This window comes from Lytechinus pictus, chromosome 3, assembly GCF_037042905.1.
Source record: "Lytechinus pictus isolate F3 Inbred chromosome 3, Lp3.0, whole genome shotgun sequence".
NCBI lineage: Eukaryota > Metazoa > Echinodermata > Echinoidea > Temnopleuroida > Toxopneustidae > Lytechinus > Lytechinus pictus.
The window spans coordinates 81,416,759-81,433,494 of NC_087247.1; the positions used below are offsets into that span (position 1 = coordinate 81,416,759).

The 16,736-nt window shown below is 35.8% G+C and overlaps 1 protein-coding gene across 1 annotated transcript in view; it reads left to right on the forward strand.

The window, feature by feature from the left end:
* The first annotated feature begins 1,686 nt into the window (after positions 1–1,686).
* Positions 1,687–16,736, forward strand: part of LOC129256625 (TGF-beta receptor type-2-like) — a 29,470-nt gene continuing 14,420 nt past the window's right edge. The window contains exons 1-4 of the mRNA XM_054894782.2: positions 1,687–1,937; positions 5,359–5,536; positions 7,066–7,904; positions 11,772–11,913. Of these exons, the coding sequence (XP_054750757.1) occupies positions 1,695–1,937; positions 5,359–5,536; positions 7,066–7,904; positions 11,772–11,913 (1,402 nt within the window). The 5' untranslated portion in view covers positions 1,687–1,694. The remainder of the gene's footprint in view (positions 1,938–5,358; positions 5,537–7,065; positions 7,905–11,771; positions 11,914–16,736) is intronic.

Genomic DNA, 16,736 nt, shown 5'->3' on the forward strand with positions numbered 1-16,736 from the left:
GGCCCCTGAAGATTTCCACAGAGTATATAGAATGTAGACCTTTTGCGCATGTAGGATCTCAGTAGAGAAATTCAGCACAAAAGAGCCAGTAGACTTTCATTGTTATGTCGGGTGTTGCTCTATATTGCTGATGGATAACTGGTTTTAGTGAGCAATGACGTCATATAGACCAGAAGTGGAATATAATATCCAGGATATTTGAATTAAGTCGGTGTGGTTTTTTTTTTTCCATTTACTACCAGAGTACGAATTAATATGCCATGGTATATAGTTAAACGAAAGAAAATCTTATTCTTGGCTAAAACACAAACATTTTTTTGATGGAATGAATAAAAACAATTTTTCAGCTTACACTACTGTAGTCTCTTGTTGAGGCACTGAGGGCTGATATTTTTACCACAAACCTGGCTCACTACACTCGCTCGTGATATTAATCGACAAATCAAGAGCAGCCACCAGGGCCTCGTCAAGAGGCTAACACTACTGTCATTTAGGGAATTAATATATAAAAGATAGTAAATCAGCTAAATAAAAGGTAGAAACTTGACAAGACAAGGCTAGTCAATTTTGACGCGATACTATCTCCCTGCCCACCCTCCCCTCTTCCTCTCTCTCAAATAATAGTAAAAAAAAAGTAATGGGACAAACTTTTCATGATAGGAAAAACAAATTACTTGTTTTGCCATTATTTCAAACAGATTTATTCTGAGTCAATGATGACAGTCTGTTTGTCAGCACTCATTTCGCATGTTTAGATGATTGGAGTCTTATTCATTCTTTCCACTGAAAAAGATACAAATAAGAAAATAATAAAAAATCTTGTTACTTTAACCATTGTCCACCAGGATCATCAATAACATTGTAATGATGAAGATAATAATCATAATGATAATTGATAAATAAAATACAATTTTGTATTAAAGGAGAATGAAACCCTTGAAACCAGCTGAATCCATATCAAAGAGAAAAATCAAATAAACATATTGTTGAAAGTTTGAGGAAGATTAAATGAATAATAAGAAAGTTATGAGCATTTGAATATTGAGATCACTAATGCCATGTAGATCCTTCCAATTGGCAATGCGACCAAGATCTGTGATGTCACACCACTGAACTAGAGATACGTATCTCTAGTTCAGTGTGTCACACACGTACAACTCCCTCATTACTTTAGTACTTATTTCACTTATATTCTCACTTTTATAGAGTCTATCACAAGGTGAGGTGTTCTCTTTATGAGAGGACAAGTACAGAGGTTTCACAACATTATATCATTGATGAATCGTTTGTCATATGATTAGAATGAGCAAAAAGAGATGTTTTGGGGTATATTTTCAGCGTCCAAAAGGGGAGAGTTGTTCATCTGTGACATCATAGATCTTGGTCGCATTGCCAATGGCAATGGGAGGATCTCCATAGCATTAGTGATCTCGACATTCAAATGCTCATAACTCTTCTATTGCTAGTCCTATTTTACTCAAACTTTTGTTGATCTTATTCTTTGATTTTTCTGCTTTCACAAAAGCTAACTTGCTCCAAGAGTTTCATTCTCCTTTAATGACGTCATATCAATATGAAGTCATAATGGTGAAGGCTAACATGTGAGAACTATGGCGCAGTGTTATTCCATTGACAAATAACAACTGGAAAATAATGTTTTTTTTATATGTTTGTATTCCTTTACAGTTGCGTTCATGGTTACGATCTCTCCTGCAGTAACTTTCCAATGTCTCGACTGCAATGAAGTCCAACTCGACTGCCAAGGCGATTTCTGCGTCCCCATCGAATGCACGACGTCAACAATATGTACAGGATATTGTTTGGTTGCTACATTCCAGACTACCAATGGATCTGACCCTTTGAATCAAAACATCATTGGAATGTTCTCCTGCATCAATGATACCAATCCTGACATAGTGGGAAAGAAACATTGTCAGGTAGAAAGTTATTGATTGCGTATAATCAATTTAGTTGCAACAATTTTTTTATGAGGATGTCACATTTGTTTTTTTTTTAAGATGGCAACCACACACCACTGAATCAGACAACGGTTCTTGGCGTCGGAGTCCATACAGGCATGGGTGTCGATCGGTATTCTTGGTTGGGGGGATGATTGACACAAATGTTCTTGTGGATGGGGATCTTCCAACATTACCCCCACTAAAATCACAAGTTAGGACATAATTTGGGAGTGGTTGATATGCATGGTGTTCTTGCAGTGGCGTACCGTGAGTCACGGCATTGGGGGGGGGGGGGGGCACCAGCAAATTTTTTGAGTCACTTATATGCTTTCACACTGCATTTCCTTAACCCCATACTATCCTTAACCCCGGACTATCCTTAACCCCATACTATCTTTTTTTTCCGATTCACACTGTCTTTCTTAATCCCGTACTATTGCTTAGCCGGGGTTAACGCCTTAACCCCGGGCAATCACACAACTCATGAATATTGATGATTTTTACCATACAGAGCGCGATTAACGTGCAATTTCGACTTCTGTGATTGGCTAATGCTTAGCCCCGCTTTTGCTTAGCCCTGTTTCGTTTCACACTGCATCTCTTAGCACCGCAATTGTGGTACTAGCACCACAATAAGCCTGCTAACCCTGCTTTTTTGCAGGGCCAGATAGTATCGTACTATTTACCGTGCTAGCCCACTTTGCTAAAACGTAGTGTGAAAACGAAGTGGGCTAAGCTTAACCCCGGGAAATTGGTGGGGCTAAGACCCCCCTTAGCCCCACCAATTTAGGAAAAAAAAGTGCAGTGTGAAAAGCATATTAGTGAGCGCGCGAAGCGCGCTCAGTTGCCAGGTATACTGACCTAATAGGGACATTTTAAGGACAGTGCCATTAAACGGATATGTTTCTCACTGCTCAAATAATGCGAGCGCGAAGCAAATTTTTGTAATCATGATACATACCTGTCTCGCTAAACAAACAATGCGAGCGCGAAGCGCGAGCTGAAATTTTTGTAAATATTGACCCCAAACAAGGACTGTATTTTAGGAATCCATTAGGAGTATACATATCTCACCATAGTCATCTAATGCGAGTGCAAAGCCCTTGCTGATTTTGCTACATCTAAACACATGAAGCACTTTTTGTAGTCATTGTAATCATGATAATACGCATCTCGCTCATCAAATATTGCGAGCGCGAAGCGCGAGCTGAAAATTTAGGATATTCAGACCTGAAGAGAGGCATTCTAAGGCCTGTTTGTAAGAATTCACTAAGACCATACGATACGTATTTCACTAAACAAATGATGCGAACGCGAAGCGCGAGCTGAAAAATGTTGATATTGAGATCAGAAAAAGGGACATTTTAAGGACTGATTTTTAGGAATTCATGAAGAGCAGTCATATCTCACCAATCTACTAGTGCGAACGTAAGCACGGACAGGAAATGTTTTATTTAACACCTTAAAATGGGGCAATCACTTTAAGAAGTCATGAAAAAGAACCATATGTCACTACATCAAACAATAATAAGTCGAAGTGCGAGGAAATATATTTGGTGTATATTGACTTAAAAACGTTAAACAGACAATGCGAGTACCGGGAAAAATGAAGACATCTAGGCCTGAGCAAAATAAAGTTATGAAAAAATGTTTCTTATGTATTATAACATAACATTATTATAATATAACATTACAATGAACAATAATTTATTTATTCCCACTACGTTTCTCTTCCTTTCTCCTCTTCCTCGTTTTTTTTTGGCCAGCCGATGGGGGGGGGGGGGGCACGTGCCCCCATGCCCCCCGTAGTTACGCTACTGTGCTCTTGGAAATTCTTTCGTTGTTGCAGTGTACTGTACTTATATAATTTTTTTGAAAATTCAATTTGTGTTACAAGTAAGCCTATTTTAAACTCATACGAAAGAAAAAATGACAAAAATTGTCTGGACCATGTACAAAGTGATCTGTTTATTGAACATGATGTATACAACTTCTCTCTTAAGTCTAACCCGACTGGCGATATCTTTTTTCTTCTTAATGCATGATGATAATATGCAGATTCGGACAAATCAAGACTAGCACAAATTACAAACTGTGTGGCTTCTCGTGCGCCATCGGGCTTACCGTCATTTCGTAGACGACTTTAACCCTGGATTTTAACATGGTTTAAATGCTTTATAAGTGCATAAAACAAAAACAAACATAAAAACAATCAAAACTCAACTGTCATGTTATGATATTTCTCCAACATTTTCTTGAACAATCAGTGTGTAATATCAGCTAATATATGTGTTAAAATGAAATTTACGTACCGCACGAGTGTGCTCATATAGAATGCAAAACTGTCATCCCTTTCCAAACTCAAAAGAGATTTCTTTTTGCCAAAATAAGAAAGAGTCAATCAAGTTTAGTTATTCAAGTCCATAACAATAACAAGAATAACATGGAAAAAAAAACATCCGATGTTCATATCCGAAGATACGCTTTAGAGAGAAATGAATGATTATTCTTTCTGAAACCATTAATTGATTTCACTAATTAAAAAATTGTAAAAATATGATCACATTACCACTGGTGGGATGGAACACCCTATCAACAAAAGTTGTTTTTCGTCGGGGTCCTTTTATGTCATGTGTTAAAAAATATCATTTACATAAACATTTCATTCTTTTTCATCTTGAACCTCCACCCATCTGTTTAAAAGTCCTGGAAAAGAATATTTTTATTTAATAACAATATACACAAATTGCGAGGGAAACAAACTGATTGATGGCATACTATAATCATCACTATAATCATCATGATCAAACTTTTCATTTTTCATCATCATTATTATAAATTTTCTACCCTAAATTATTGGGGGGGGGGGGATGATAATACAGGCCATCCCCCCACTTGAAATATTTGGGGGGGGGGATATATCCCCCCCCCCCCCGTGATCGACACCCATGCATACAGGCTTTCGAGATCAGTTGTTACTATATAGCTTCCACCCTCTACTCTGCATCACCCGTAGTGTCCTCATGACCTCCTCCTTCTTCTGAACTCCGACAGGACACCACAAAAAATAGCATTACTTCCCCCATGTTCCTTGTGTCCTTAGCCATGTTAGTGGTTTATAGGATCTTTGGCAGGGGATGCCGAATTGCCGACAAACCGCCATCTCATTCAGCGGCGAGTGTTTTGGTGTTTGGTATCGTTATACTCGAAAATAGGAGTAGTATTTAAACCGATTTGTTCTTTATTTGGAATAAACAAACAGTCAATATTTTTTACCCAATCAGAGTAAAAGTTTCGATACATAATTGCTACGGTATGCAGACTTGTAAATGCACTATCACCATTTGATGTAGATCTGTTCGATTAAATCACTTGAGTTTTTTTTTCATTTCTGTAGGTAGAGCTAGATGAGTATAGTTACTCATCGGAAGGATCTTATTCATGTACCTGTGATAGTGATGTCTGTAACAAGGTAATATACATGTCAGAGGCTACTCTTCCTGAAGAACCTACGGTATCATCACCTTCCAGTGAGGCTACAACCAAAACAAGCAATTCACCAGTTAAGAATACTGGTGAGTTTCTAGATCTGTTTAATCACTGTTAAAATAGGGTGGTGATACACATACGCCGAAAGTTGACTGAAGCCGGCGTCGGACGGGGCTTCACTTATGTGTAACACCTAATTTTGTTTATTGCCGGGCTGAAACCGCCTTGGACTGAGTCAAACTTTGGATGTGGTTTGAAGGTGCCTTCACGTCGGCTGTGTATCACCCTATGGTATCACCCCAAGTGGACTCAGGCCGGCTTGACCAATGAATTAGAAATAGCGAACAATATTTATTACTAACGAAATGCCCAAGAAAGGCAAGGACACGTTGCACAGTATCACCATTCGCTGCTGATACTGTGATTACTTTTGGTTGCTCAACTGTCAGACTGTATGAGAGTACCATTTAAAAAAGGTTCGGATAGTTCAAATTAAGAAAATGACCACTTGCATGACTTGTGAACCAAACAACACTTAACAAAGTAGAGTGTTTGATTTTGAAAGTAAAATGTCAAGCTGGAAAGTCATTACAGATGTTTTATTTAAAACTATCTTAATTTCCATACGTTGTGTGTCGCTTTGTTGTAAGTTTATGTTTCTAGTGCGTGATTGTATGTGCGATCTAACGACCCGACTGCTTCTAACCCTCACCTAAAGCATTTAAAAGTTGCAATAATATTTTTACTAGAGAAATACATTCTAACATTCATCAAACAAATCAAGAACGGTGAATATTCAACAGTTCAATTACCATCAGAAAAAAATACAAACTGGAACTTACCTTACATATCCAATGCTCCTATACATCTATATATAGATCCTGCTCTGTGACATGTTTATAAACATGATGAACTAAGAAAAACTTATCAAGATGCTTGAATTCCAACTCTTTTAACTTAGCATGTCGTGTTTTATGTGTTTATGTAACATTCGTATTCTCTTTCCCCATGTTTGTTTCCTAGCATTGTTTCCAAGGTTTTTTTTATAATTGTTCTTGTTTCATCAACAGCTTAAGAAGGGGCGCGGAATGGTCCTTCGAGTGGGGACTGACCATGAACGAAAATCACAATAAGATGATAGTTTTTACGTTTTTGTACACGCTTTTGGAAAAAAGTTGCCCCTCCCCCCGACGGTTCCTCGACCCCTATTTAGATTTCAGAATTTTTTACGGTAAACTAAATATATATAGATCAAAAGTAGCTAGTTACGTGGTATTGTAAATAATGGTTTCAGGCCGACGCTCTAGAATGATTGATTAAGTGACTCCATGGTAAATGAAAGTGTAGCCTTGAATATATCTCAGATTAACCATTCAATATTTCTCAATTCTTCCACGTAAGTAAAGATAGTTACTCCCATTTAACAGAAGAAAGTTGATTACGATCTGAACCCAGTAGCAAATTGTTAACTATACCAGGCCTGACTATACATTTTAAAAAATATGAGGGTTTTCGTGTGATTTCAAAAGCTCGAGTGTTGTACATTTTGAATGTTAATGGTGCCTTGATAAGGAAAAGAAGTTATATATTTATGTATTTTCATATATCCCACTAGATCCAGATAGAACAGAAGGAGGTACGAAGGATCAGCTGTTGGATCGTGAGATTCTTGTCATCGTTGTATGTTCAGTTGTACCAGCAGTCCTTCTCACTATCGTAATTGCTGTTGCCGGATACATCCACATCACTCGATACCGACAACCAATGATGGATGAGCTACATACACAGACCCAGACAAGTAATACAGAGAGTACGAGTATTGATATGACAACTGATGAGAGCGAGACAAAGCGAATTGGAGAAGACAGCCCTCCAGATAGTCCACTTCATCTCAATGGAAACTACCTTCCAATTACTCTAGATGAACTCATTGGCAAGGGACGCTTCGGTGCAGTGTGGCGCGCCAACTGGAAAATCAATAACGGTACAAAAGAGCGCACCGTAGCTGTCAAGGTCTTCTTCGAATACGACTCAGCATCGTGGAACGTCGAAAAAGAACTTTTTACCGACCACTCGGTAATGATGCGACATGAGCACATTGTGCAGTTCATCTCAGCCGAAGTCCGTCGTGTTAGCGTGACAAGTCCGACGCGTCAATATTGGCTTATCACAAAATACTACAAGAATGGTTCCCTGCACGAATACCTGCGGCAACGTACAGTGAATTGGATCGACCTCTGTAAACTATGTGGTTCTGCAGCCAGAGGATTGGCACATCTTCACGCAGAGACGTATGGCTCTCAAGGATTACACAAGGTACCAGTTGCTCACAGAGATCTGAAAAGCACTAATATCTTGGTGAAGGATGACGGTACATGTGCTATTGCTGACTTTGGTTTGGCTATTCGACTAGATCCTCAGTCTTCAACGGATCAGCTGGCTAATAGTGGTCAAGTAGGTTCTACTCTCATTGTCTGCATGATCTCATTAATTATCCATCAATGTATATGTATTCCCTCGCAGCATTTTACACAGAATTATATCAGTTCTTGAAGGTTCTTCACCATGTAAATTCTGTATACCGTTATCTAGTGTTAATTTCAAACCGAGCTCATTGAAAAAATGAATTCATACCGTATACAATATCACTCAAGCATAAGCAGAAAAGGAAGTTATTTTTATAGCTAACTATAGTCATGACCGTTTTATCAGGCTTTCCAATACAGTTGGCTGCCTGTCATACGTTTGACCATGATTTTATCAAAGACAATAGACTGGTGATGGAGATGAAGTGAGATCAAGGATACTAGAGTAATCCACAGTGACATTTTGGTGTTTAGTGACATCCAATATGCGAGAGAATTTAAACAAGAAAGGAAGGAAAATATTAGATTTCTTCCCCGTTTCTTTCTCTTTATTATCCAAAGTTGTCTTTGAAATGATACACACAAAGTATTATAGGTATAATCTACAAAGGTAAGGATTGGATGACAAATTGTAAATGACAGTTAGAATAAAGAGAAGTCTTACTGAAAATAACTTGATCCATTCGATATCGACCGTGTTCTAATTTCTCATTAGAGAAGTTTGGGGAATCATGCTAATCAAAGAAGGACATCGTGAAAAACTAATGAGTTTTTGTGTGAACGACATCAAGAAAGAAGATGATAATATTTTGCTCACAATTTCAAAATGGTTGGTATGCATGCATAAAATAAAAACGTCATCAGATAGGCCTATAAATTAATAAATTAATCTCTTGAATTAACTGACAATAATAACGGATTGTATGTATTTTGTAGGCAAACAGATCTTGATTGCCACCTTCAAAATTCATAATGATTTAATGAGAAAGGGAATTGCATTATGGTGAGATGAAATTTCATTTTATTCAGTTTGACGACATGATTTAGGTAAACCAAAATTAGTCTGCATGCAGAGACCCTGATTGAAACTTTGATCAACAAGTGTGTCTCCACGCAAAGACTAGCACATAAAAAACTTGCTGTTTCAATTCCTGAGCGAGGCATGAGTAGGTTGCAATTCAGACCCTGTACTCGAGTGAAGGGTTTGCACAGTAGACTATACCAAAATCGGGATACTGGGAGAGGGAACACTCAAGCTAAAACACCAGAACAATTCCTCCAAAACATTTACACAACCTCCCACATGCATCATTGTATATGAAATATAATCAAAATAAAATGAAAAACGAGGAAAGAAGAGATGATCGTATTGTTCCTGTGAATGACACCCTGCTCCGAAGACACTGTCATGATCTAAGTCAAAGGTCAAAACATAGCTGGTGACACCGAGAAACATGACGTTTTCTGAAATATCCAGCTAAGTATATATAGAGGATCTGACACAAAGGTTCAACCTACTTTTCGTAATACGGAGTCAAATATTTTGAGATCTTATATACAAATAATATACCAATTTTCGTTATATTACAACTTTAACCATTTACTCAGAATTGTCACATTAGATTTGAAATGAAATTCAAGTCATAGTAAGAACTTGAAAAGGGTATTATAAGGGAAAGATATTGTTACATCGGTAAACATTTATAACTCTCGTATCAGCAGTTATGTTTTATATTGATAATTTCGATGTGTCAGGTGAAAGTATGGTATCCGAATATACCAGCATTATAACCAGAAGAAGCAATAAAGACACACAGTAATTAAGAAAACAATGATTTCGAAATAAAAAAAACACAACAAATTTGTGATTTTATTTTTTCACAATGTTTTCATATCAATATCAAATACATGTAGCACACCCCTTTTTACAGATCAAATGTTTAATACTCTTTGTTTCAGTACTGAAAAGTTGCAATCATTTCAGAACATTATATTCTTAATAAGCATTGTCAAAACTTATATAATTTCATGGTATCATATTTGTAAATTGGCGAAATAATACTCTTAAACAATAATTCGCCTTTAAAGAAACACGGTGCTTCAAATCAAACTAACAAGTTCAAGCCTTGAAAAATATTTGAATAACATTCTAAAACAATCTCGAAATATTTTGAGAAAATTATTGGCAACAAACTTATCATCAAATTATTAAACTTACATTCATTATGAAATAAAGAGTGTTTATCTTTGATCTGGTCACCAAGTTTATTTTGTCTAAATATTCATTGTATCAGATGTTACCAAATCAAACAATTCTGTGTAAATTTCGTACCACTCTCTCCTTTTAATCAAAGAATCATTACCTTTAGTTGGCGAAAGCATCCCTAATTCTAATGTCATATTCGTGGTACGCCCTGACAAAGAGTGTTTAGACAATCTTTGACCTCTTGACACTCCGTTTATCTCGTGTGACTAATTGATATCCTATCCAGCTTGAAATGATTAGCATTGATTGAAAATGATGGGATACTAACAATAATAGTGGGATGAAGAGAAAGAGAGAGTGAGTGAGTGTGAGAGAAAGAGAGGGGGGGGTCCGTCAGCTGGATAGTGATATTCAGGAAAGGTTTTACAATTGGTTGCTTGTATAGAGGAACTCAATGGTAGGAAACGTTTCGCTTCATTTGTTGAAACAAAATAATGGAAGAGATTAAATTTTGCTTTGATAAAGTAGGTGCTGATGCCCTTTATTGTTTCTTTGTTTTGAATATAGTGCACATATGTGGTATCGTCAGTATATCAAAATGATTGATATGTTGTCCATAAATCCAGCCTGCGTACGAAAGTTTTCTTTAATAGAATTGTACTCTAGTCACATTGACAACCAGAAACATCCAACTTTCATTGCAATGTACATAATTGTGTACGTGTATTTGTTTTCTTTATTCATTTTGATATTTACTCAATAGTTTACTCTTCTTCATCAACTGTTATGATTTTCCCGATCAGTGATCAGTCAATAAGTAATATGTAACTATAAATTCAAAATTAGAAATTAATTGATACCGAATTCACAATTATTAGAACCATACAATGTAATTACAAATCACGTCAAACAGCAGAAATAAAACAATTAATATATCGAATGGATGATAACAATAGATTAAAGGTAATCATTCGTGAATAACAAATAGAATAGCATCGGTTAAACATTCTCTTTCTATGTTATTGACATATCACTTCTTTAACGTGACAACCGTGGATTAAATCAACTTTAATCAGTGAAAAGGGAAATAAATTCGGCCCTGGTAATAAAGCATATTATAGTCCATTAAACCCTGTCTGTTGCCTCGTTAAATAAAAAGTGTTAGATGATCAAGGTCTATGAATCTTGTTTTCATTAATGTGTTTTTCTTGTCTATTTTTAAAAAGACTCATCACTTTGAAATAACATTGACAGGTGCAGTACCATCATTGTCCACGTAATGGTGGTGGTAGTGGGGTAGGGCTATATCCGTTGTAGTCCATTATGTCTGATTTGCACTGTTTTATAATTGCAAACAGAACGTGTTATTCAATTTCATTCAATTTTGATCTCTTAATCATAATCAACAGAAGCTGTAGCCTCTCAAATGCTCTTTCATTTTACGTCATACGTAAGCTATAAGAAGGTGTCGACACAGAAGTCGTCATAGGACATTCTTGTTTCCAAGATTGTAACAAGTAAGCTTTGATAAGCTATATAGCATCATATAAGACAGTATCTTTACTCTAAATCTTCACACACAATAGAGCTTTCAGTGTAGTCAATCATGTTACATTTCTAAAAAGAAAGTAAAAGCTTGATTATGTTGACGAAAGATTGTTGAAATTAATCTGTATGATTCTCTCTCCCTGTCGCCCCCTCTCTTCCCACACCCTCCCCCCCCCCCCTCTCTCTCTCTCTCTTATACAGGTTGGTACACCGCGATACATGTCACCTGAGGCCTTAGAATGTAAGGTAAATCTTCAGGATATTGAATCATTCAAGCAGATGGACACCTATGCCCTGGCTCTTATCCTATGGGAGATCACCTCAAGGTGTACATTACTTAAAGGTTTGTTCTTTCATCTTCATTCTAGCGTTACTTTACCACTTCATAACAAATCGTTCTGTCAGGTAGAAAATTAGAAAATCACCTGACCATATTCTTGTGTTAAGGTTTTTTTTAGGGGGGTGGGGTGGGTGTGGATTTCTTATTGGGTATTTCCTAGCTCTTCTTAGATGCTAGTAATAAAGATTCTCTTATTGATGTGTCATAATGTAAAGATTCATTTTTGGGGAATAATGTTCAGTCTTCGATAATTCAAATATTCATGTAGGTAAAGTGTATTACATAGACAAGAAAGGGTCTCTTGTACAGCAACGGGAGCTAGTAAGCCAGACTAGTGTTTTCTTATATGCATCCAAAGCCCAGCGCTTGTTTCCGCCAATTTCCGCCCTCTGTCTACAACTCTTATGATCTCAGCATTATTCTTGATGAAGACGACGTTTTCTTCAAGACATTTATAATATGAGTAACAATGTAACCTCGGGTTTTCTGCTCCTTTAGCTAAATCAGGGAATACATGTTAGTTCAGACAGTAACGTCATTTTTAATTAAGTTTAAGCTAATAATATCTATAATGTATTGTGCCCAACCCCCAATTAGTCGGAATTTACCCAGGTTAGAATCTTCCCAATAATTCGGTGTTCTTGGCCATTTCAGGAATCAACTCATTGGGGCAACATTTTTGTTTGTCCTACTGTTTTAAATAAGCTGATAAACGTGGTTTAAGGCAAGCAGTAGGACCAACATTGCCATTAAGTTGACTGTCAGCAGGTATCATTAGAGTCACTGGCATCTACATTGATATAAAGAAATTTTTTTACCAAAGTGTGAATTCTTTGTCAAAAAGCTGAACTTGAAAAATCACAAAAACACCTGATGTGTGAAAGAAGTGATACGAGAAAACTTTACAAATTCAAATATGACAAAGAACTCCGAACCCTAATATTTTATAAAAATCATGTTGATTGATATAAAACCACTTCAGAAGCACTGAACTAAAACTAATTTTACCCACATTCTTGGTTAATTAGGACCCTTTACCCGATTAAACCATGAAAAACTCGCGACCGAGGAAAAGTGACAGACACTCAAGATTTTAAGTTATTGGCCAAGTTAAAATAAATCATTCCTTTATTGAATCTTTACGATGAATATAGTGACCAGTTTCAGTAAGACATTCTCGGTGAATTGTGCACACCTGTAGTACTAAATAACTTAAGCCTGTGAGTAGGCATAGATTACATACAAAAGACCACTCAGGCGCGGATTCAATGGGGGGGGGGGGGGGAGCCGGCCCCGGCCCCCTAATTTGGGGCAACCAAAAAAGTGTCCTTTTTAACTTGAGAAATACGCTGAAAACAAAAAAAGTAAGAAGAAGGTATTATACCCATGTTTAATTTACGCCCTCGTAACGATCGGCCCGACCCCCATAGACCTATACTCGCAGTAGCACCGCATTCTGTAATGTACGCAAACCACACTATCGCACCCGGGCGCCCATCAAAGACATATTCTCCAGATAATACGGGCATGGGTCCATGATTTGGGTTTCCTGCACGCCATCAACGGCCGAGTAGCTCTGCATATAGGAGGATTACCATGTATTCGCTCAAGTAGGCCGTAAGACAATATTAAAAAGTGCCTAAAATTTCCAGTTTTCAGGCCTTATTGTTAACATATTTCGCGCTCTCATTAAATATTAGATTGATAAATAACAGTTTCATGAATTCCTAATAATGAAATTGTCCCTTTTTTCAGAATGGAATATCGACAAGTTTCATCTCGTGCCTAGAAAGATAGTCATCATTTTCATGTGATGACAAAATGCTCTTACAATGTAAGTGCTAGGTCTAATTAATAATTAAAAAAAATCAGCTCGGGCTTCGCTTTTATCATTTGTTAAGTGCGATCCATATCCACTTTACAATTTTCCTACACAATGCTTGATATATTGCTTAAATTTGACTCTTCAGATCGTTATATCATTTTTTCAGCTCGCGCTCGCGCATTATTGATTTTTATAATAAAATAAATGTATCTAGAAAGCCCAGACTCTAGGTCTCAGTCTTATGAACACGTTCAGACATGTTTATTGAGATACTCGGCTTGTTCAAAACGTGCTTAAATTATCCAGTTTCATACCAAAATATATTAAAATGTTCTTCTCGCGCTTCGCGCTCGCATTATTAATATAAGAAGATACCCAGTTACTCATTTTTTTTATGATTTACAAAACATGAAAAAAGTGTCTCGTTTTTAGGTCTAAATCTCCACATTTCCGCTCGCGCTTCGCGCTCGCATTGATTATTTAGATACCTATCCTGTTAATGAAAACAAAACATGATTAGAATGTTCAGTTTTTATGTCAATGTCAAAGGTTTTCAGATCGCGCTCGCATCATCTGATTGTTGAAATATGTATCGTTTTCATGGGCAACTGCAAACAGTCTTTAACGGGTCCCTTTCGATCAGGCCAAAACGTATATTAACAATTTCAGCTCGCGATTCGCGCTCGCAGTAATTTTTTAGTTACATACACATATTGTTCACGATCACAGACATTGGTCAGAATGTTCAATTTTCAAGACAAAATACATGAAATAAAAAAAAAAAAAAAAATCAGCTCACGCTTCGCGTTCGCACAATTCATTCAATTAGGGCTTATATGAGATTATTATATATTTATGTTTTGTAAAAGAATAAGCAAAGAAGCATGGAAGTGACTGTTAGGACTACCCCTTCAAAGAAACTAACAAAAATCAACTTTGAGCGGCCGATCGGGGAGATATGGGTGAAAATATAGTGCCGAAAGCTTTGTTTGTTTGTTTGATCATTTATTTTCCATAATCATAAAAAAAACAGTTCATTACAATACAAATTAAATACATGCAATAATATACATTCATAAGATAAAAGTAAAATACATATAAACAGTTTACAGAATGCCTTTCAATGAAAACAAGAAAGGGTAAATACATGCTAAATTATTTGAAAATGAAAAAAAGGGAAACTAAAATAAGGCCATGTGGCCCTGTAAAATAAGTTCCCTTATATCTATATTTAATACAATAAAATATATCATGTGTTACTGAAAGACATGTTTACACAAAAGAAACAAAAAGAAATGTGTCAGAGGAACATCGACAAAAAAAGAATGGCAATACATGCACTACTTGGGGTACATGTACATGTCAGTATTTGGACAAAAAGAATGTTTTCAAATGTTTTTTAAATGAGTTTTGGTTATTACAAAGAGAAATATAATTTGGTAATGAATTCCAAATGATTGGAATACTACATCGAGGACATTTTTCTTCATACATAAATAAAACTTTTCAACGATGAAAATTATATCGATTTCTTGTATTGTAATTGTGAACATTAAGATTTGAAGAGAACATAGTAGAAATATTATATGGAAGTAGATTGTGAAAATACAAGTAACCCAACACTGCTGTTTGATACTGATATAAATCACTTATATTCAAAGTTTTTAGTTTTATAAAGAGAGGAGCAGAATGGGCAAGGTAATGGCTGTTGGTGCAAATTCGCAAAGCTTTTTTTTGTAATCTAAATAAGGTGTTTATTTTTAACTTAGTACAATTACCCCAAACGCTGACACAATACGATAAATATGGTAATAGAAGAGCATTATATAATGAAAACAAAGAATGATTTGAAAGTTAGTATTTAAGCTTAAATAAAATACCAATACATCTGGATACTTTGCAAATAACATTGTTAACATGGGTATCCCATTTTAAATTACAGTCAATATAGATTCCAAGAAAATTTACAAAATTTACCCTCTTTAGAGGAATGGAGTCAATGGAAATGGTAATGCCAGTCAACGTGTTTGAAATATCAGATAAGTTATGTAAAGAGAATATCATGAAATTGGTCTTCTTTTTGTTTATGAGGAGTCTATTAGCTTTAAACCAATTACACACTTTAGACAATTCGAAATTAAAGTTTTGTTCTAAGTTTAAAAGGTTAGGTTGCGTATAAAATATTGTTGTGTCATCTGCATACATTGTAAAATCAAAATTACCAGAGGATTTAACTATGTCATTTACATATATCAAGAAAAGCAAGGGGCCGAGAATAGACCCCTGAGGAACTCCATTATTTACCATAAAACGATCCGATGAATATTCATAAAAAACAGTATATTGATATCGGTTTTGTAAATAACTCTGAAACCATTGATGTGCTATGCCCCTTACACCATAATATTTAAGCTTATATAAAAGAATGTCATGATTCACAATATCAAAAGCTTTGGAAAGGTCCATAAACAGACCTATTCCAAAGTTGTTATTTTTTATGGCTCCAATTATTTTGTCTTGTAAATTAATCAAAGCATGTACAGTTGAATGGTTTGAACGGAAACCATATTGACTACTAATAATATAATTATTATTATTCAAGTAAGAATAAAGACGTTTGTGCATACACTTTTCTAATATTTTTGACAGAGAAGGTAAAATTGAAATAGGTCTGTAATTTTCAAAATTATGACAATCATCTTTTTTATAAATAGGAACAATTTTAGCAATTTTCAGTTTGTCTGGAACAATTCCAGTAGCTAAGGATTGATTAAAAATATGTGTTACTGGTTTAACAATTGAATAAATAATCTTCTTTAAAACAACAGTGCTAATAGAGTCAAACCCACATGACTTAGTATTTTTTAGTGTTTTACAAGTTTCAATAATTTCACTTTCATTTACCGGTATCAAATATAACGAAACAGCACTTGGAGTTGTCAGATAATCTTTGAAATCAGAAAATAAATAACTATTATCTTGAAGTAATAAATCGATTGCC